The sequence below is a fragment of the Vulpes vulpes genome, chromosome 12 (genome assembly GCF_048418805.1).
Source record: "Vulpes vulpes isolate BD-2025 chromosome 12, VulVul3, whole genome shotgun sequence".
Taxonomy (NCBI): Eukaryota; Metazoa; Chordata; class Mammalia; order Carnivora; family Canidae; genus Vulpes; species Vulpes vulpes.
Window position 1 is genome coordinate 9369942 of NC_132791.1, and position 22951 is coordinate 9392892.

Here is a 22951-nt window from a genome sequence, read left to right on the forward strand (position 1 = left end):
CAGATGTGGAAGGTATTGGGTGAGGTTGATGAGCAAGAGGTCATAGCCTTATAATAAGCATTTAGGACATGCTAGCTTTTGCCATTAAAGGATTGCAATGCACGGTCACATTTATTCCTCAAAACCAGCCTATGAGGACCAAGACCCTTGTAGAGCTTAGGAAACTGAGCTCCAGAGTTTAAGTGACTTGTGTCAAGACACTGAGCAGTAAATAGTGAAGCTAGGACTGGCCTGAGGCTGCCCGCCTAAGGGCAATGAACTATGACCCTGCCTCATGTATAGAATTAGAGGCTGAGAGGATCTAGACTACAGGAAGGTTAGCTCTGCTGTTCTTTGTCTGCCTTAGCACGTATCCTAAATGGATCCTACAACTCTTCTTCCATGTGCTCTCTGGCTCAGTTGTATGCCAGTTTCCTTTACAGGAATATATACAATATAAATGGTAGAGATGACAATGGTCACAATTATTAATTGCACATTACGACGTTTGGGCAATTTACTATGCCCTTTACGTACGTGATCTCAATAAATCCACACAGCAATACCTTGAAGTAGGAATAATTTCTATTCTGCAGATGAAGACAATGAGCTCAGAGTGGAAGAATTTCACCCAAGGACACAAAGCAAGTAGGTGACAGAGTGGAGATCTGAGCCCTGGCTTGTCCAGCTCTTCAGACTCCACAAGAAAGAAGCAAATGTTGGCATCCTTTTAGCTTTTCCAAGACACATGATGTGCCATAATTCACTGAACGGAAAATTCACTTTGAGCTCTTAGCTGTCTCACAGATGGTAGTCTTTCTTTCTTTTTTTTTTTTTTTTAAGATTTATTTATTTATTTGAGAGAGAGAGAGCTCAAGCAAGGAGAGGGGAAGAGAGAATCTCAACCAGACTCCCCAGAGTGTGGAGCCCGATGTGGGGCTCGATCGCACAACCCTGAGATCACAACCTGAGCCAAAATCGGATGGTAGTCTTAAAAGGCTGTGTCTCCCATCTACCCCTACTTGAGACACCTGGAGTTCTCCTCTAAATGCTCAAGGTGAGTGACTTTCTCTTTAGCTAAATGATTGGAATTCTCTAGATAATGCCTGGCCACTCCCAAGAATGTCTGTTTGTCTTGTACACAGTGTGGACCACAATAGCAGGGAGCCCAGAGAAGCCAGTCCATTCCGGACATGGACCCCTCCCCAAACAAGAGGGCAGAAGGTGGGGACCCAAGAACAGGAAATAACAGGGGCCAGGCAAGCAGGTGGGGACTTCAATGGCTCAGGAACACAATCAACAAACATCTCAAGCTGTGAGATGCTGGAACCAGAAGGTTGGCTTGAGCCAAGATGTTGCTTTGTTATATTCTAAAATGCTGAATCTCCCATTTTTTCCCCTTAGTTTTTCTTTTTTACGATTTTATTTATTTATTCATGAGAGACACAGAGAGAGAGAGGCAGAGACACAGGCAGAGGGAGAAGCAGGCTCCTTGCAGGGAGCCCGAAGTGGGACTCGATCCCAGGACCCCTGAGCCAAAGGCAGATGCTCAAGCACTGAGCCACCCAGGCATCCCTCCCCTTAGTTTTTCTGGGCACCTCCTATGCAAAGTGAAGAAATAACTCCAAGCCACGCTCCCTGCATTGGTGATGACCTGCTGGAACCCAGAATTGGCACAGATGGTAAAAACTCCAGTACCACGCCTCGGCAAGGTGTTTGGCCAGTAGGCAAACGGAAGAGAGAGGGGGCAAGACTCTACCTGCCAAGACTGCGGTGGTAACATGGGGTCTGTCAGGTTCCCACTAGGTCGGCCTCCCTAACCATCCTGTGCCGAAATGTGTAAGTTAGCGCGTCTTCTTTTCAGTACCGTGGTTGAACACATTCTTTAAAATCACTTTTTGCTTTCACTAATTCATGTGTAATGGGATATTGGGCCAGTTAATTTCAAAGTGGGGCTATGAACACAAAACAATAACCTGAGAGAAGACAAGATACTTAAGACCTTGATCCCAATTAGATGTTCAAATCCAGCTTGCCCTTGTTTTTGCAAGCCTGGAGCCAACTTTGCAAGACTCGAGAACTCTGGAACATAAATGCACCACATCCACCATGTCTGGGACCAGATGTCTCGGGGCAAAGGAAGTCAGGTGTGTGGTCTAGAAAGACACATGCCAGTCTGTGATCTGAACCCTGGCCACCACAATGGATGCTTGAGATCAGCAGCACCATGTGGTTTGCTCTACAGCTTCTTTCCTGTGACCAAAGCATAGCATAGACATTTCTTGAGGGCCTGTAACTCCCTAAACCCTGACCAGGGTGCTATACCAGGAACTGAAAGAAGCAAGAGATGGTCCCCAGCAAGGCCCTCAGTAAATGTCACTTGGACTTTTTTTTTTTTTTAAGATTGCATTTATTTGACAGAGTAGAACCAGAGAGCTCACAGAGGGAGAGGCAGAGGGAAAAGTGGACTCCCCCCCGAGCAGAGAGCCTAAAGTGAGGCCTGATTTCAGGACTCTGAGATGGTAACCTGAGCTGAAGGCAGACGCCTAACCGACTGAGCCACCCTGCTGCCCCTAGACTTTTTTTTTTTTAAAAGACACTCCTAAAAAAAAAAAAAAAAGACACTCCTGAATCTAGATTTAAGGGCCTGCCACCCTTTCCAAATCTAATTTTCCTTACTGGTGCCCCCGCCTCTGTCACTCAGCTTTTCTGCAAGGCCTGGGTCGAACCTGCTTCCCTGTGAAGTCTCCTGGTGCAGAAACACTCCAGCAGAATGAATTGCTGTCACACCTTGATGTCCTTCTAGAGGACTTACCCAGTTACTGTTGGAGCTCCCTGAGGGCAGGGTTTGGCCTCACTCATGTTGCTGAACTGGACGTTGCCATTGGAAGAGTTATTCATCAGTCATTATCATTCAAGGGCAGTCATCCATCATGGCTGCACTCTTCCAGGGGGCAGAGGACATCCCTGGGAGGCTGTGGCATTCCCAGAGGGGTTTTCATTACCTCAGCCTGAAACATGACGTCTCCAAGGTTTCTGAAGTTTTAATGATGTGCTACTCCAGTGCTGAAAATTCTCCTCTTAAATTATAGGCTTATTGCAAAGCCTAAAGAGTACTAAAAAGTCTTGGTTTTGGAATCTCGTAGAAATAAACTCCACACTAAAATTTTCTCTTAGCATTACATCTCTGAAATCTTTTTCCCAAAAAACAAAACAAAACAAAACAAAACAAAAAACGCCACAAACACAATTTGGGAGTATAGTTTTCATATGCTTTTTCTTTTTCTTTTTCTTTTTTTTCAATGTGGTGTTAAAAAGATAACCAGAGGGCCCAAATGGCATCACTTGGGCCAGGCCAAGTCACCAAATCAGGGCTTAACACCGAACCTAATTGCAGTTTCAATCTCCCTCAGAAATCTTAACCTGTCAATCTGGAATTTTCTGATAAGCACCAATGAGATCATCTGTCACAAGGGTTCTCTCTATCCCCCCCAAAGGAAGATGAGGTCATCGACCTAATAGGACCCCCAGCCCTTCTCTCTAAGGGAAAGTGAGTTTGCCGGGAATAATCCTGTCTTCTCTTTTGCTAAAAACTTTCTTGCCCCATCTTCCTGCCTATAAAAGCCTTCCATTTTATACACCTCCTTGGAGTTCCCCTCTACTTGTTAGATGAGATGCCGCCAATTTCAGGAGTTATTGAATAAAGCCAATGAGATCCTCAAATTTACTCAGTTGAACTTTGCTTTTTAACAGTGGGAATATATATATATATATATCATAAAAATTATCTTTTAAAACATTTTAAGAGTACTACGTCGTGGCATTAATTACATTCACAATGTAGTGCAACCATTGCCACAATTTCTAAAATTGTTCATCAGCCCAAAAAGAAACTCTACCCATTAAGGAACATGGGGCATAATTTCTGAAACATTCTATGAGGCTAATAAAGTACGAAATAGAATCTAGGTAGATGGGTTACATTTTGTAGCAAAACTAAGGAGAAAAAGACTAGAAGAAAATAAATTATTGATTGTTATTAGGCTGGTAGAATGGCTACCCAATTTTGCTTTCTACATTTTTGGCAATATATATTTTAATAGTCCCCTTTCGGTTTCCTAAACATACTAGAAAACAAAAAGCATACTAAAAAAAAAAAGTAACAGTGAAATAGCTCAATTTATGAAATTTATATTTTCCTGAAAAGCTGTATGTAAATCACCACTAGAGTTTGTCAATATTTTAAGGTATTTGAAAGTCAAAATAAACAAAACTTATTTTGATTCACAAATTTCAAGCACACATTCACCAAACTGCTTCATCTGCATTGTGCTTAAATTCACAATATGGTTAATATTATTATAAAAATAGATGGGTCTGCTTACTTTTGTAAAAAAAAACAAAAACAAACAATAACAACAAAAAACCTAGCAATTTAATGGTATTAGGGCCAATTCTTGAAGGAATTAAAATGGTAAGTTATTTGGAAACTAAGGTCATCTTCACCCCAGGCTCAAGATACCTAAGATCCAATTGCTAGAGAGATTTTCAAAACAAACCAAATAACTAGAATACTTCTGCATCCTTCCTGACCCTCTGCCTAGGTAGAGATTAAGCCTTTCCATAGGAATATCTCCCAGACAGATAACGTCAGTCAGTGGTTAACTCAGAGATAATCCCTTCCTTGAAAAGTGTGTTTTCAGCTTAACCTTCCAGTTGGGTTAATTGATGATTTATCTTCCATTAGGAGAGCCTTCCACATCAAAGCATTGTTTTTCGAAGGAGCAAAGCAGACTGGAGGGAGGGAGGCTCTTAACCCTTGAGGCTAAATGCTGGAATTGAATATTTCCTAAAGGAGATAGCAGCTTTCAGCTTCATGAACAAGCCATTAGGTGGAGACCTGAATGGCAATCCAATTTCTGGACTGTTGATGGATGTCTATGCGCAAGCACGCCTGTGCACACACACACACACACACACACACAAAGCAACACAAGCCTGAGTCTACCAACCCTCTCTGGTCCACTCCTGGCTGCTGTTCTCTCACCCTCCTAGCCTCCTATTTTGCTGCGCACCTGGGAAAAGCACGGAGGTCCTCCTCGGTGCAGCTGGAATCATGGAGCTGCGTGCCCAGGGAAAGGAAAGCACTGGGGGCCCATGACCTGTCTTCTCAGTGACACTGCTCCAGCACACGCCCACCAAGGTCTTCTTCCCTCTCCACCTAAAGAAGGTTACTGCCTTACATGTGCCTCCAGCAGTAATGCTAAGAGGAGTCCTGAGGTGGTTAGAAGCACAGGCCTCCCCTTTTAGACCAGTTACCCACTTCACACCCCAGAAGATACTCTAGGTTAAAATCTTTTTTTTTTTTTAAGATTTATTTATTAATTTGAGAGAGAGAGTGAGACCACACGAGTGGAAAGGCCAGAAGGAAAGGGAGAGAATCTCAATCAGACTCTGTTAAGCAAGGAGCCCAAGGGTCAATCTCATGACCCTGAGATCACAACCTGAGCTGAAACCAAGAGTCGGATGCCTAACTAAACTGAACCACCCAGGTGCCCCCAGAGTTCAAATCTTCCTGCCAGGCAAGATTTTTTTTTTGTGTGTGTGTGTGTATATATATGTATAAATATTTATTACATAAATTCCTCATAGCACTTCCCCCTGTATTTTTATAATCCAGAAGAAAAGAGATTCCAAAAAGGTTTTCACTGTGCTCAGTTTTTTGAAAAGAAAGAAAGGAAAAAAATGAAACCAGCTCCCTAGACTTCTGGTCTCCTTGGTGGGCAACTCAGACTTCAGTCAAAAATCTCATCACTGGGGGGTCGGAGTTGTGACCCTAAGATCCCATGTGGTTCCACTGAGGTCTCTACCTCAGAAAAAACTAATCTGATGAACCCCAGGTTTTCCTCCTCAAGAAAACCAAACCCTGTTTGTCAAAGACGTGTTCTCCTCTGCAAAGTTATATAGATGTAGCGACTTGATATTTTCCCAAATTGCTAAGGCTATTGGTGACAAGTGATAATTTGCGTAATTATATTGTGAAAAACAAAGAGTTGGGCATTTGGCTCTAATAGAAAGAATCTGAAGAGGAACATAAGAGCATTACACGAGAGAGGGTATAATACACACCTGACTACCTGGACTGCTTTGCTCCTTCAAGTAGAGGCTGCTTACCAACTTACACAAAAAGCTTTGGAACAAAAACCACATAGACTATTGCACAAAATTAACTAAATGGCTGAGGTGGGCTTGCAAGTCTAAAGAATACTTGTAATAAAGTTAGCTCCTTGTGGATTTGCCTGCTGATCAATTTTATGCCCACCCACATGGAAAAATAAAAGTGTGACCAACTCCGGTAAGGGGCAATGAAACCCAGCAGTCCTTAGGCACCTCATTAGCTCGATTATCAGCACCGATAAACAGCAGGAGATGATGAATAGGGTCAATTATCAGGGATTTGAAAACGTATTAATTCGTGGTCACCAGATGAACATTATTAAAAATTAACTGCTAGTTATTCCTTTAATGACATATACTCAGTATGTGTGTACCTGTGGATAAGTAACCAGAGTTCCTTAAACAACTATTACCTAGGGCGCCCAGCTGGCTCAGTTGATAGAGTTTGCAACTCTTGATCTTGGAGTGGTGAGCTCAAGCCCCAAGTTGGGGACAGAGTTTAAGAAAAAAGAAAGAAAGGAAAAAAATGCTACCTAATGTCAATGATAAAACCTCTCCAAAACTGTAAGGGAAAAAATTGGCTTTCATCAAATGCACTGAAATTAATTGTTCCAAAGTATGATCTACAAAGCCACCAAATTTCAAGTAGCAATAATATAAACATTTAGATGCTATTATGGAAGCACTGCCAGAGACTATTGCTATTGCATAGGAACTACAGTGCAATCATTTATACTGCAAATTCCCTCTGTGTCCCCTCTTCTGGCATAATTAACTCAAGGGCATTACTACAATCAATTGCAAAAACATGCATATTGAAGCTTTTGAAGATAAAACTCTTCAGAAGACTAACCATAAAACAGTATACAGAGTCCTGCCTCAATTTACAGTCGAAAAGGGGTTGTTCTAGCCATCTTTATTTCTCCTCCAATAAAATAGGGGTGCTGTGTAGAATGACAGTTTATAATCTACGAGATAATATTACCAAACTGAGTAGGTTTATCAATCTGTTAACTAGTATCTTGATTTTGTGACTGAGTTCTAGAGAGAAAAGGCCAAGATAGTCTTAAGACACAAATAACACACCAGCTACCATTTTGCATTTCTGCAACGCATGGGAAGATGGAATCAACTCTGAAGATTTCAACACAGCCTTGCGAGATAGCTTGGAATTACCATCATTATGTTTCACAAATAAATACACAAAGAAGCATAATTCCAGGTTTGAAATATTCTAACCAGCTATAAAAATCTCGAGTCCAGGTCTTAAGCACATTACAAGTAAGCCCAAGAATCAGGTTTAGAAATGGGTTTCATTCCACATCTGTGAGCTTTGGCAGCTCCCTATCTTGATTCTGCCTTCTTGGAATTCCTAAGCCGGGTCCATTCTGCTCATCCCAAATATTTAGGGCTAAGGAGTTTCCAGGCCATTGGAGCTGATAAACCAAGGCCTTACATTACCTATAAAAAACCACCCCTTGGAACTTGATAAGATGAGGCCTCAGAAGTGTTGATGCTTATTTTCTCAGTCACTGGAACATAGCAGATTAATCGTTAACTGTTTTTACCCGGAGTGTTTACAAGGAATGCAGAGATTCAAGATTCAAGAACCGTACTTAGGGTCGCTTCAAGTATGGGACGATTTGTGCTTGGGAGGAATCTGAAGCATTACCAAATCTGGAACTGTTTCAACCTTCATCTCAATTTGTTTGGGGCTAAACATCTGAAACCCAAACAAAAGTCTGGACAGAATCCAGTGTGAGACTGACTATGAACTAAGATATGACACCTTATCCTTTAAAAAAAAAAAGGAAAAAAAAAAAAAAACAAAAAACCCAGATCTCCTGCAAATGTCCCAGGCTGCATTTAGATCACAGAGAGGAAGAATAGAACTGAGTGTCCATATGACAAACAAACAGTGATATGGGAGCTTCCTGGGGGAAACTCAACAGGGCCCCACTGTTCTGGGATGGAGACTCTTGAGTAGTGCCTACAGGGTGTTGTGACTGGCGTTCCTTTAGATGTTCAAGGGATCAAACATGGCCAGAGGGGAGAGGGGAGCAGAGGGATGCATATCATGAGGCCAAAAGGAAGCTGAGCAAAAAAGACAGCGATAAAAATGTTCAAAATGTGTCTTTTGCCAATAAGGCAAATAATTTGTCTCTACGCGAAGGAGCTCTGGGAACAGGGTCCAGGTCTATCTAATTCCAGACATATTGGTTCTAGGGTCTCTACTGATAGTGGATCAAACCTCAAAAATACAAATAAACCCGACAGGGCCACTATATAGGCCACACGGATTCCTAAGGGACATTTCCCCTTCAGATAAAAATTCAAGGAAGAGTAAAAAAAAAAACCAACCAGAGAAAAAACTGCAAAGAGGATGCTCGACAGCAGCCATACTCAGATTTCTGATTCCTGAGCAGAATCACATGAGGTGAAAGATCAAGGCTTTATCAAAAGCTGAACCCGCAGAATCCCCTCATTCTTCCTTCAAAAGAGCCCTCCATGGGCTAAACCATTAAAGAATGGTCTAAAAGTCTGGAAGCTCAAAGTGAGAAGCAACAAGTTCTCCTTTTCAACTTAACACTGTGGCTAAGAAATGTGGGCTGTTGACCTGCTTAGTATTTTCCTTGCTGCAACTTAGCTGGGGCTCTGCTGTCTCTGGGAGCAGAGCTGAATACCACGCACGGGGCTTGCTTCTTTCCTGCATGTGTGCATTCGTTCACTATCTCATGCATTCATTCACTCGTGCATTCATTCACCCTTTCCAGTGAGTATCTGCTGTGCATCAGGCACAACGGGGAGAACCAGGCATGGAGCTGCCCTCTGGAAATTCACTGTCTCAGGAAAACAGGATCCTTTCCGATCTCAAATACACGTAGAGTTGCATTTGTGAGAAGTGCATGGAAAGAAAGTACTCCGACAGCCTCTAACAGGGGAATGTGAGCCGGTTGGCCGGGGGAGGTCAGGGGAGGCTTCTGGGAGGAAGTAACAAATAAGTTGTTATCTGAAAGATAAGGTGTTTGCTAAGCCCTGAAGGGGGGTGAAGGTGGGGGGAGAACAGAAGACTGTTCCAGGCTGTTGTGAAAGGCCTCCAGTTAGGAGCTAGAGAAGCAAGGACAAAAATGCCAGGTGGCTTTGGTGGCTGCTAAAGCAAAATATGCCACCTTACATAGAATTATTTTGAGGTGGGACGCCTGGGTGGCGGTTGAGCACCTCCCTTTGGCCTGGGGTGTCATCCCGGAGTCCAAGGATCGAGTCCGGCATGGGGCTCCCTGCATGGAGCCTGCTTCTCCCTCTGCCTGTGTCTCTGCCTCTCTCTGTGTGTCTCTCATGAATGAATAAATAAAATCTTAAAAAAAAAAAAAAAAGAATTATTTTGAGGTAAATGCAATGGGGATGCAGCAGATACAAGCAAAGCTCTCGGTGGGGTGCCAGGCTGGCTCAGTCCCCAGGAGCTTGCAACTCCAGATCTCCAGCTTGTGAGTCCAAGGCCCCCTGGCGGGTGTAGGGATAACTTAAAAATAAAACCTTAAAAAAGAAAAACTCTCTGCTCTCCCTCTATTTGCCTAAAAACAGGGCATGAATGTGTAAAGGTGTCCCCCCTTCTTCTCTCTACCCGGCAGGATAGAGGCTAATCACTGGAGATGACTCTAGACTCTCATCAGCCCAAACTTGGCACCAGAAGAAGGTACCTGGCACACCTTGCTTCTCTATCATTCGTTTCCCCACATGTTTGCCTTCCCACTATTTAGTACCCTAGAAGCTCCCAGTCCTTTTCCTTTGTCTTACTTCTCTACAAAATTAATCACTTTGCTAAGAGGTGACACAAGTTCAAGTTCTAACCACCCTTTTGAGTTATTCATCACGGAGTATTCCCATGTGTATGCAGATGCACAGAGGACGCATGCATTAATAAAGTGTTTCTTTTCCTCTGTTACTCTCTTTTGTCAATCTATTTTGATAGACCCTAGACAAGAGACCTAAGATGGATAAAGGAAAAAGCATTTTTTTCCTCTCCTCTACACTGGGTTGGGGAGGAAAAGTCTGGAGAGGTGGATGGGAGCAGACAACGTAAGATTCAGGTCTTAACTCCTAACTCTGGGAAACGAATAAGGGGTAGTGGAAGGGGAGGTGGGCGGGGGGACGGGGGGACGGGGTGACTGGGAGACGAGCACTGAGGGGGGCACTTGACGGGATGAGCACTGGGGGTTATGCTATATGTTGGCAAATCGCACTCCAATAAAAAAATTTATATACATATATATATATAGGATTCAGATCTTAATTTTGAGAGCATTTGAGACCAATGGGTCATTGAAAGGATTAAAGTGTGGAGGGCAGGGGCAGGGAAGGACATATCATTTTCTTAGCCAAGTCTTGGCTTTCTGTCCTGACCCTGGCCTGCCGCTCCGGCTACCCCTCAACAAAGCCAGCAGTCTGATCAGGGCATGAAATCCCGGCAGTGCCCCTGCTGCCCCCCAGGGCCTCCTAGAGCTGTGGTCCAAGCACCTCAGGATTCCAATTCCATAAACAGTGAATCTGAAGCCAGCCCTGAAATAATTTATTTACCTTTGCACATCTGATCTTTTTTTTATGTTAATCTTCCTAATCTTCTAGCCCTGGGGATAACACACACACACACACACACACACACACACAAATATGTGATGCCAATAATAGTGGATGGAAAATTTATTCTCTCGCTTGATAAAGCCTATACTCTAATACAGAATAATAAACCCCTGTATTATTTCCAAACATGTCGTGTCTAACAGTTCAACCAATTCTGTCTAGAACACAGAGGTAAGGGACACCTGGGTGGCTCAGTGGTTTAGCACCTGCCTTCAGCCCAGGGCGTGATCCTGGAGACCCGGGATCGAGTCCCACGTCGGCCTCCCTGCATGGAGCCTGCTTCTCCCTCTGCCTGTGTCTCTGCCTCTCTCTCTCTCTGTGTCTCTCATGAATAAATAAATAAAATCTTTAAAAAAAAAAAAAAAGAATACAGAGGTAAGCCTGATTCCTTTAGGCACTCCTCTGCTAAGGAGGATATTCTTGCTTTTGGAGGGCACTTGGTTGGCACTTAAGACCCTTTGGGGGCTGATGTGAAGCAAAATGCACTGCAGGGGTAGGGAGGGTGTCGAATTCAGCACCCAGCCCAAACTAGTTTAGGATCCTGGTTCTGGGGATCCCTGGGTGGCTCAGCAGTTTAGCGCCTGCCTCTGGCCCAGGGCATGATCTTGGAGTCCCTGGATCGAGTCCCGCATCAGGTTCCCTGCATGGAGCCTGCTTCTCCCTCTGCCTGTGTCTCTGCCTCTTTCTCTGTGTCTCTCATGAATAAATAAATAAAATATTTTTTTTTAAAAAAGGAGCCTGGTTCTACCTATCACCTGCCCAGTGTGGGACACGCTGCTGGATCTCTCTGAGCCTCAGTGTCCTCATGTGAAAATGGGATGGGCAGACGGCCCTCCGAGTAGCGCTGTGCCAAAGGAGACTGTGGATGAAACACGCCCCGAGGGAGCCCGGCACGCAAGGGCGGTCACGGCGGCAGGAGGGTAGCGGTAGTAGGAAGAATCTGGAAAAGCCCCCCCCACCCCGGGTCCCTGGGGGCCAGCGATCTGCCAGGCTGCCCAGCAAGAGGCCAGGACATGCACAGCACTTCCAGAAGGACAGGGGACCGTGAAGAGCAAGCAGCTGCCCGGGGGCTGCAGGCAGAGGAAGGCAGCGGCGCTTCCCACGCCCACGGGCCGTGTCTAGGCCTGAGTGGCCTCCGTGGGCCTCACCCTGCTGCAGGCCTGAGCGGCACTGTCCCGACTTCCTACCCCGGCTGGCTCCAGCACACCCATGGAGCGGGTTAGCACCCAGGCAAATGTTCCCGATGCAGTGAGAGGAGTAAGGGACCCACCTCTGGACACACAACCTTTCGCCCTAAGGGACCCACCTCTGGACACACAGCCTTGGCCCTAAGGGACCCACCTCTGGACACACAGCCTTGACCCTCAGAGCAATAGGGAAACAGAAGATGCGGGACCCTAAGTGCCCTGGCAAAGCTCCCAGGGCCAACCCTGCATCCCACGTGCCTTGTTTTTTTAAGATTTCCTTTCTAGCGAGGTTTGCTCCCTAACTGGACAGAGAAGCTCAAGGGGGGCCCAACATCCACTAGGAAGCTGCAGAGCCACAGCATGGGCCTCCGCTACCCAGGGGAGGTTTGTTAGCACCCAGAAGCTTCCACTGGGGGTAAAGTGTTCTTCAGGATCCCTATTCACATTTCTTCTAATCTCGATTTCTGGGAAAAGTCTGGTGGGACATCATGTGGATGCCAGGAGGCGTCATGGCTTGGCTTCGGGGGACGGTCTCCAGGCACCCACCTCCCTCCGATGGCTGGGCAGAGGCTGCCGGCCTCCCGGCAAGTCCTCAGACCAGTGTCTTCAAGGTCGTGGGTGAATCCACTTCTCCCCAGGCTGAGGAGGGCCTAGGCCAACCCTGCGTGTTCTTGTCAAGGGCCCAGTCTGAGGGCATCCTTCTAGGGCAGGGATCCTTCTAGTCATTCAGGAGGATTTCTAGAAAACGTTCCTTGACACAGACTCTAAAAACAGCTCTGCTTTTTTCCAAGAGTGCCCCTGTGGCCTGCAAGGGGCCAGGGGGCAACTTGGATTGTCTGCCTAACAGAGCCAGATGCCTCTCTTAGCACAGGAGCTTCCCTTGTCCCATCTGGGACACAGTGGAGGAGTGAACAATTAAGCCAGACATTTCTAATGGCCTTTCTCAGGACCCCCCATGCCCAGCCTATGGAGGGCTTTGGAGGGTATCACCTCATCACCCCAACCAAAAGCTGAACCTGTTTTTTATTAAATGACTCCATAGGGTCTTATGATAAGCTGCCTCAGCTTCCTCATGTGACTGAGGGAATACCAAGTCCATGGACACACACTGGACAGTGATGGGCTTCCTCCCAGATGGGCAGGGGGCCGCTGCATCGCCTTCTCCACCACCGCCTCTCCGTTCTAGAAGAGCAGCCCTGTGCTCGCCACGTCTGTGGGCCCAGTGCCACCCAGAATGCCCTTTCAAACCTCAGCTTCAGTTGAGGTCAAACGTCTAACCCTTGATAAAGTCAGATTTATGAACAGCCTAAGGTTGTTTGAGGAAGGGAACCTATTACCCGGTGCTTAGCACCTTTCTTGATAAAATGCTCAAGTGTGTTGTGTGCGTGTGAACTGAATGATTCTCTCCTTACCATCCCCCCCTTCCCCTCCCCAGTACCCTCTAGGTATCTGCTTTCAGAGCTAAATTAGATGCCCCACATGCTACAGTCCCAGAAAGAGAGAGAGAGAGGGAGAAGGGAGGGGAGCCACAAAAGGTATTTACAACTGGTTTTGTTCCTACTCTCAAGAAATGGAATTCAATTAAAAACCCTCTCCATCACAGAAGTGCAAAATTACTATGATTATTACCCGCCAAGTCGGAGCAGTTTCAGGGCAAATCGGATTTACACGGGGAGCTGTAAGTTACAGTTCCTATTGTACCATTTTTCAGGTTTCAGATTTTGTTTTCTCGGGACTCCTGAACGGATTCATGCAAAGCAAATGAGATTTCATAATAGCCTCCGCCACAATTCCATCCCGCCGGGGGCAAACCTATTCATTAAATGGCAGTGAGGTAATGCTGCCCATCTGCTAGGAAAAGGCAGGGATGTCTGGGCCACTGAAGCAAGACGCGCTTCACGTTCATCTTGGGGAAATGGATGAGCTGAGAGCTTGTACTTGCTCGTGTTTCCTTTCATGAGAGAGTTGCTCAGGACACTCAGAGAAACATCTCATTCATAGATGCCTGGAAACATGAGCCATTTTTTTCACTAGTGACCATAATTTCACTAGGTCAGGGGAAGTCATTTTCCCATATCCTGAATACCAGATGTCTGGAGAAGGAAGAAACCCCAGAACGAAGCATATGGCAGAGAAAAAGCAGGAGGCTGAGGGGATCCCAAGGCTATAGGCTCTGGACCTAATGATGTCCATGACCATATAGATGGATCGAGCAGGGAGAAACTATGCCATTTTATTTTTAAAACACTTCTCTCTTCTGATGCATTCTAGCTTCTTTAGACTGAGCTAGGACATCTCAACAATCAATCTCATCTCAACAATCAATCAGTAAGATCCTTCTTCACCATAAGGACAAAATTTTTATTATTATTTTTGGGTCGTGGTGGTTAAGTAAGGGTGATTTTTAAATACTATCCCTGTCTTGCAATAGGAAGGTAATCCTTCCTTCTCTTTCTTCCTTCCTTCCTTCCTTTCCTTTCTTCTTTTTTCTTTTTTTTCCTTCCTTTTAGAAAGCTCTAATTCTTGGGGGCACCTGGGGGGAGCTCAGTGGTTCAGCATCTGCCTTTGGCTCAGTTCATGATCCCAGGGTCCCTGCAGGGAGCCTGCTTCTCCCTCTGCCTATATCTCTTGCCACTCTCTGTGTGTCCCTCATGAATAAATAAAATCTTTAAAAAAGAAAAAAGAAAAAAAAGAAAGAAAGAAAGCTCTAAATTCCTAAGTGTCAAAGTTGGGGAATTGAAAGCAATAACTCAACTGAAAAACCTAACTATACAAATATCCATCCTGTATCTTGAACTGGGATGGGGAGGTGTTGTCATATTTTCCATAGTGTATTTATATAAGTATTTACAATATATTTGTCTGAGGTCTGGAAAACTCGGAGGTATGTGACAGGTAGGGAGAACTGCTGGAAACAGCTGGTAAAGGTAGAAAGGTAAGGTGCTTAGGTCGTACCACTATTCTTTCTTAAGGTCTGGTTAGGAAGCTGACCTCAGCTTCCAATCTGAATCGTAGACTTCATTTTATTCTGACATTTTGCAAAGAGCCTGGCTTGTGTCCCAGGGAACTTGAGCTCTGGACACTCGCTCACCTTGAGCAAGTCACTTACCTGTCAGTTTTAAAAAGACAGTGTCCAGCACACAATAGATAGTCAATTAATTTTCTTTCTTTTTTTTCTTTTAAAGACTCGTTTTATTTGAAAAAGAGAGCATGTGCTCACAGCAAGGGGCTGGGCAGAGGCAGAGGGAGAGAGAGAATCTCAAAGCAGACTCTCTGCTGAGCGTGGAGCCAGACTCAAAGCTCCATCCCAGGACCCTGAGATCATGACCTGACCCGAAATCAAGAACCAGACACTTAACCGACTGAGCTACTCAGGCACCCCATTCATTTTCGTTTTAAAACAGCTACATTGACATATAATTCACATGCCAGAAAAATGCACTCTTTTAAAGTGTATAATTCAGTGGTTTTTAGAATATTCATAAACTTATTGCAACCATAGCCACTACTCATTTTTTTGAAGGATGAATGAATTGGCATTTTAAAGGTAACCTGGCTTTAAAAGCCAGGCTGTATTCTGAATACTTTTTTTTGTGAATTAATTCACATAATCCCCCTTATAAATGTATGAAATGAGTATGATTATTACCCCATTTTACAGAAAAATCCATTGAGGTTTGGATCCTGGCCGTCCAGATACAGAGCCAGCATTCTCAATCAGTTTGAAAATTCTGTGATTCTATTGAGTCTGACATCGTGAAGCTCCTTATTTATTACGTCATTAATGCTATGAATAAACACTAAAATATCGGCAGACTTCCTTTTCGTGTTGATGACAAATTTGCTGTCTTGGACCAAAATGTCTCTTTCCCAGGAAGTAGTAAGAAGACTGCTAGCTGTACATCCCTTGATGCAGGGATGCATCTGACTCATTTTTGGGTCCCCAGCACCTGACACAGAGTGGAATGAATGACTGGCTAGTCAGCCAGGAAAGAACATCGCCTGCTATGCATTATACATGAACCACCCGAAAGTCTCCATTTAGGCTAGCCAAAAGGAAGAGCCAGGTGCCTGTGGGGCGGTCAATAATGAGATCCCATCAGCCATCTCCAACAAGCACCAGGGGCCCTTGGACCTGAAACTGGCACTAACGCTGCAGTTTTGTTTTGAAAGCAGTTAAGAATGAATTGATCCCAATAAACCAAGAAGAAACACATCACCCTCCATCCACAGGAGAAGCAGCATGAAACCTCCCAGCCTGCTCCACTCTTACTGGAAATCAGATTCAAACATGTGCCTTCAGCTGTCACAGGCTCACTGATTTGGGGGTTTGACTGAATAGTGTTGTACAGTTAAGTTGATGGCAGTGGGGGGGTTGGGAGGTGTGGAAGGTGAGGGGAATATTTAGAGATGTGCAGGTTCAATCCCACCTCCAGCCCCAGCCCCAACAGAGGACAAGTGGCCTTCCCGGGAGCTCAAGACTTAACAGCCACCACTTATTTATTACTATGGTGAAAGTTGTGATTCAACCCGGAGCAAAAAAGCAAAGCAGGGAGGGGGATACTCGAAGAATTATAGTATTTTCATGCTAAAAAAAAGGTTTCTTCTCCCTCTCCCACTTGCTCTGTGCAGTTCCCCAAGAACAAAAAGGCTATTTTCATGCTTGACAGCAGGCCATATGTGATCTGTTTTCATAGCTCAGGGTCCATATGAAATCCCAGGGTAAAAAGGAAACTCATGGGGGAAGCCTGGAGTGGCTGAAGGGAGGACTGGCTCCTTTCTGTTTCTAAGACATGCCACCAACCCAAACACAAGCAGCTCAAGTTAAAAGCAGGTCTCCTCTCCTGCACTCTCCCCCGTGGAACTCACAGCCAGCAGGATTGTGCAAAGCAGTGTCCTCTTGGTCTGCAGCGTTTAATAACCAAATAGGTATCCCCCCTGCTGTATTCAGGAGGATCCATTCAGACACTTACATGGTTTTCAGAGAGTTCTCCATGAGAAGAGGATTTTCTGAGAATTCCTGGCAGCCCTTTGACCCAGGGAAGAGGGAGCCACTCACTGCCTTTCACTGATGCTTGGCAAAAGAAGAAAAATTTCCAGCCGTTGGATTAATCAAGAGTCATTATTTCTGATCTCAGAATTGTTACTTTCTGATTTTTCTTTTCTTTTTCATCAAATTTCACCAATCCAGATCCCCATGTATATTATGATGGGGAAAACATAATACTTTGCACGTTAAAATGGTAACATTTTATGCTGTGTCTATCTTGTCACAATTACAAAAACAAAAACAAAACCAGACAGTAAGCTTTTCAGAGGTTGAGATCCTGTCTTAGCCACCTGCTTGTCCCCAGGAACCAGCTCAGACAGGTGACTTCACAATGTCTGCCAAACTGACTCCTTATGCAGTGGAATGGTATGAAGTTAATCAGTTTGCAATGCACTCCCCCCACCAGCCTATCTGATGCCCCAGGATCCAAACCATATTAGAGTTTTCCTCCCTGGCTTTTTCCTCATAGACAGGCAACAGAACACGTTTTCCTTATGTCCTGTCACCCTAACTTAGCACAGTCCCCTAGCCACTCAATTTCCAGTATTCTTTTCCAAAATGATTATATCTCACATCCAGTAAAAGGTTAGCATCTTGCAAGTCCCCACTCAAAAAAAAAAAAAAAAAAAAAAAAAAGTCAATCAATCAATCAATCAATCCCGAACATTTTTACTGGTTTGGAAGGTCAGCCTACAGTAGATGTTTATAAAGACGATTTTCAAAAAATTCAACTGCCTACATTGCCTGAATTTCTCTATAGAGAACATGCACTGTCTTGGTCTATCTGATGTACCTGTCCCTCAATTTCCCTGAAAGACCTATCCCTTCTGCCTCTATACCCTTGTGCCATATGGTTTAGGGACGCTGATGCCTGTGGCAGCTCCAGGGTTGAGCATGTGACCCACGCCCGGCCAATCAGACCACTACACTTCACCCCCTCCCCTTCCTCCAGGGCCACAGGGGGCAAGAAGACCAAGCAGAGCCAATGAGATTCCCTTCCAAGGCTTTAGTTGGAAATGTAAGGAATTGAGAAAATGGGATAAAAGCTTAGAGCTATTGTCAATCAGTCATATTGATACCAAAGGAAAAGAGCCAACCAGGAATGGAGCCCACAGAGGAAAACACAGCTGAGTGGAGGGGAAAGGGACATTGGTGTTGACAGATTCTGCTGTGCCTGAAGCCTACTCCTGTACCTTTCAGTGATTTGAGCCACTAAATTCCCCTTCATAAGCTAGCTTGACTTCTGCAGTCCTTGTGTCTAGCAGGATTTCAATTTTCTTAAAACCCCAGAGCTCAATTTATATAAAAATATACACCTGAACTCTCCCCCAAATTAACGTTTTTTATTTTTAGTATATTACTTGTACTAATTACTGTACTTATTACAAATCTCTTCAGTTATTTTTTAATATATGCAATATATCATATATATATATATATGCCATTCTAACCCACTAGTATAATATGAAGAAACAACTAATCAGGTGGTGCAACTTTGCCATTTATGACTCTTTGAGAAAAGAATCGGCAAATCAGGCATTGCTTCTAACATCTCACTCAACCTACGGGTGGAAGGTGCCAGATGCTGTTATTTGTTACAAAATGGTTTGGCTTCACCTTCAAAAGTAAGAGTAAACTAGATACCCGAACATGCCAACAGAAATTCAAAACAAAATAGGTTTGTGGAATAAATGAATTGCTCTGTATCTTGACTGTGGAATCTGCAACTGCATGCATTGGTCCAAAGCCCTATGGGGTACGGCACAGCAGAAAGGGTGCTCCTGTGTGCCTATAAAACGTGAATAAATCTTAATGAATCTCTTAAATCTTAAAAATACATGTCTCAATCACCCAAAGCCGTCTGGGATCAGGAAAGCAGCAAAGATCCCACACGTGACTTGATACATCAGCACACGCAAATTTGAAAGAGTTCCGAAAATGAAGTCATCTCTCTCGAGTAACGATGTTTTTTAAAAGCCTTATTGGCCTTGGGCTGATCATCATGACCTTGAAGAAGTTCAAGTGTGCAGCTCCATGCTTCCTTTCTCTACTTCACTATCTCTGTATGGATATAGGCAGGACGGCATACACATCCCTATACTCTTCAACTTGGCCTAGGGAAACACAGAAATACAAAAACTGCCCCCAAACCCCTGGGGTCCAGAAAACTGGGCCAGAGTGGGTCTGAAAGGGAGTTCACATAATAGTCTCACACGCTAAGAAAGATATTCTTTAGCTTTCCCCCCAGGCCTACCAACCTTGCCAACATCTTCAAGGTCAGTGGCAAACAACTTGACCAGATGTCAAAGCATAGCATGTATACCTTCCGTGTATTCCGCAGCTTGCGAGCTGTATGCCTGGTTTCCTAGCAATGCATCCAACACCATCACCAACTGGTTTAGAAATGATTGTAGCATTAAATCATCAGGTAAAAATCCCAGAGAGCATTTCTATTTAAGCTTTGCCTCCCTGAGAAGAAAAATGCTCTATACATTGAAGGCTCTGAGATATTAACAATAATTACTAGGGAAAGAGAAATAATTTACAACAAAATTGGAGTCTGAAGAATTAGCACCGTTACGGCTTTAGCCTTCTTTAGCTTTCCTAAAGAAAACCTGGCCACAGAAGCACAGCGTCCGCTATTTAGAACTTCCAGTGCCTGAAACATCAGGGATGTTGTGCTTTTTCTTTCTGGGTGACTCCAGCGCCTTGAGTTCAACAGGGTAGCTTCCCCGAAGATTAATGGGAAATGTGCCTTCCTGAGTTTGAGGTCCCAAAGGTGCCAGCTCCCTGGGCAGCATGCAGCAGACCCCACAGTAACACTCGCTGACCCGGGGAGACCTACCGTGAAGAGCGAGAAGAGCATCCAGGCGGCAATCATGACCTGGCTGGCCCTCACTTACAACCTGATCTCGACAGCCAGCTGTTCCTAAAGCTGCAGCCGGGTTTCCCTTTCCTCTGGCCGAAGAAAACGCCGACACCAGGTCACAGCATTTCAGGTGAAGTGGGGACCGGGCTGGCAACCTGCGCGCACGTCCCTGGCGGCCGCTACCCCGGGAAGCGCACAGGCTGCAACGTGAACCGGCCCCACTTCTCCGACTCAAAGGTGCACCCTGGAGCCGCCTAGAGCCTTCAAGGGCAAATGAAACAGGAGTCGAGTGTATTTATTTTTACACGGCTACTAATGATCAGATTACATGTGATCAGATCAATTATGATTCAACAAATGCTAGCTGGTCGGTGGAACCCGATGGTAATGGGCTAATCAACCCCGAGGAGGCCCTGTGGAGTTCTTGTATTTATTTATTTATTTTTTAAGTCACGATGACTTATTTTATAATGCCAACACCAGAAAGTGACCTTGAAGACTTTCTTTTTTTTTTCCCCTCCTGTGAACCTGCTGGCTCTCCACAATAAGGAGAGTCACTGGACACTGTGTTTACAGTAAAGGCAAGTAACTCGATGGGTTTAAACAAAGGTGCCCTTACAAAGAGAGGAAGAAAACCTGTTTAGCAAAGAGGCGGGCGCAAAAGGGGACAAGCGTCTCGTGAAAGGGGATCCGAAATGAAGTCAAGGCACAGATGCTCCGGTTTATAAAACAGGAATACGGTTCTAGCCTCTTAAGACACAAAAGTCAAAATCCTACTTTTACGAGGAACCACCCACGTTAAGAAGGAATTTAAAAGACATTGTCCTGTTTTTTAAGAGCGGGGAAATTGTGCTCTTGGCTGGCTCCCTCCTTCTAAGGCTGAGGGGCAGCGAGTGACCTCTGCCCTTGGCCACTGGAGTCAACCAGAATTTCTCTCCGAGGCAGGACCTGCTATATCCATGCTGTATTCCTCATTAGAGGTCTTTTTCTCCATGGGCTGTTTTTTGTTTCACATACTTAATATTATCTCCAGACATCATTTTCATGGTCCTTTTAAAAGTTCTATCAGACCCAACCGATCTTGACTTCATGCCTGGTTTCAAGAAGTGAAAGGGAAAGAAGCAGTTCTTTGAAAAAAACATCCATGTGCCCCTCTGTAAGTAATCCAGTCTCCCCTTCTCCCCTGCTGCTACATCAGCCTCACCAGTGCCGTCCCTCCCCTCTGCTCACCAAGCTCTACCCATGACTGCCTTCCGGCCCCTCCAACACCAGTGCCATCTTGGCCCAGGGCCTTTGCACTTGCTGGTCCCTCTCTACCGAACGTTCTTTCTCTAGTTCAGCTCTTTCCCACAGAACACACCTCCAATGATGAAAATGTTCTCTCTTGGTAGCCACCAGCCATAGGTTGGCTATGGAGTACTTGAGATGTAACTATTGTGACCGAGGAACTAACTTTTAAATTTTGTTTAATTAATTTAAATAGCTACGTGTGGCCAGTGGCCACCACATTAGACGGTGTAGCCATTACCCTTTATTTGAGCAGCTTCTTTTCATCACTCAGCACAAATGCTGCCTTCATGGAGAAGCCAGCCCCTGGGGAGGCACGTCTACGTAGCCTCCCCTTCTCAGTACCTGTAATGATTCTGCTTGTGTTTGCTTTGGCTGGTTTGCTTCTCTGCTCTAGAACTGGAAGGTCTTCAAGGATAGAAAACTCATCTCATCTTATTCACTGCTGCCTCCCAAGTACCCAGAACAGTGCCTGGCACAGAACTGACACTCTGTCAATATTTGTTGAGTCAATGAATGAATCCGTTCACCGGGCCGAGGTGCTTCCTTGATGGAATGGAAAAAGAGGGAAATCCCTGCATCTTGGCAAGTGAGTTGTGAACTTGCTTTCATCAGAATGTCGACCCATGGAACCATGTCCCACAGATCATCCCTAGCACCTAGTTCTGCATTCAAGTGGTAAGGGGGTGAAGGAGCCTCCAAACCAGGATCACAAGGTTGAAGATAGAGGCCATGACCTTGGGATCCTCCAGGAATTGACATGAAGCTCCTCTCACAGAGGGGAAGAGTCACCTCTGACCAAGTGGCTGCAACCCTGAAGACCCACAAGATTAGTATCAGCCCTAGTGAGAGAGAACTGTGTCAGAGACTGGGCACTGACCAAGACAGACTCCTGACCTCTTGGGTATTCACTTCCTCCCAGAAGAGACAGGTATATCAGCTGTATTACGATGATGCATTAGCTCTGGGACCCTGTGAGGGGGGCTGTACCCATGCTATGAGAGTACAAAAGGAGACACTTGGCTCAGCTCAGGGAAGGCTTCCTGGAGGAAGGGCCAAGTAAGCTGGATCTTCAGGGGAATAGAAGAGTTGAGACTGTCATGGTGGTGGGGGCTGAGGTGTGGGGACTGACAAGGAGCTGGGGAATGTCTAGCAAGAATAAAGGAAGGGGCAGCCCCAGTGGCACAGGGGTTTGGTTTAGCGCTGCCTGCAGCCTGAGGTGTGATCCTGGAGACCTGGGATTGAGTCTCACATCTGGCTTCCTGCATGGAGCCTGCTTCTCCCTCTGCCTGTGTCTCTGCCTCTCTCTCTCTCTCTCTCTCTCTCTCTCTCTCCCTCTCTCTCTCTCTCCCTCTCTCTCTCTCTCTCCTCTCTCTCTCTCTGAATAAATAAATAAATAAATAAATAAATAAATCTTAAAAAAAAAAAAGAATAATAGGAAGAATAGCAAAAGGAAAGACACGGGCAGGTAATGGCCAACTGTTTACAGACAACTCTAATTTCTTTGGCTTCAGTGGAATGTAAAAAGCAAGGCCTGGAGTGGCAAGAAGTAAGGCTAGAGAAATGGGTGGAGGGTGAAACCATAGCTTACAGAGACCCTAAATACCAAAAATTTGGGGTGTTACTCAAGGCAGTGGGCAAGAGGCTTTGAAGAAGGGTGACATAACTATCTGCTTTTTAAGGATTTTCATGATCCTAGAGACATATTGATGGTGAAGAAATTGGAAAGGGCCTAACGCTTGAGACAAATACACAACGTAGGAC

General features: G+C 45.0%; 1 protein-coding gene across 11 annotated transcripts in view; it reads right to left on the minus strand.

Annotated features, from left to right (window-relative positions):
- PALM2AKAP2 (PALM2 and AKAP2 fusion) overlaps nt 1-22951 on the minus strand; it is a 457899-nt gene that overhangs the window by 55383 nt on the left and 379565 nt on the right. Inside the window, exon 1 of one of the 11 annotated variants that reach the window (XM_072727725.1) lies at nt 19877-20050. The exons of the other annotated variants lie outside the window; for them this stretch is intronic. Coding sequence (XP_072583826.1) covers nt 19877-19912 — 36 coding nt within the window. The 5' untranslated portion in view covers nt 19913-20050. Of the gene's footprint in view, nt 1-19876; nt 20051-22951 lie in introns of those variants that run through there. 11 annotated transcript variants of the gene reach the window in all.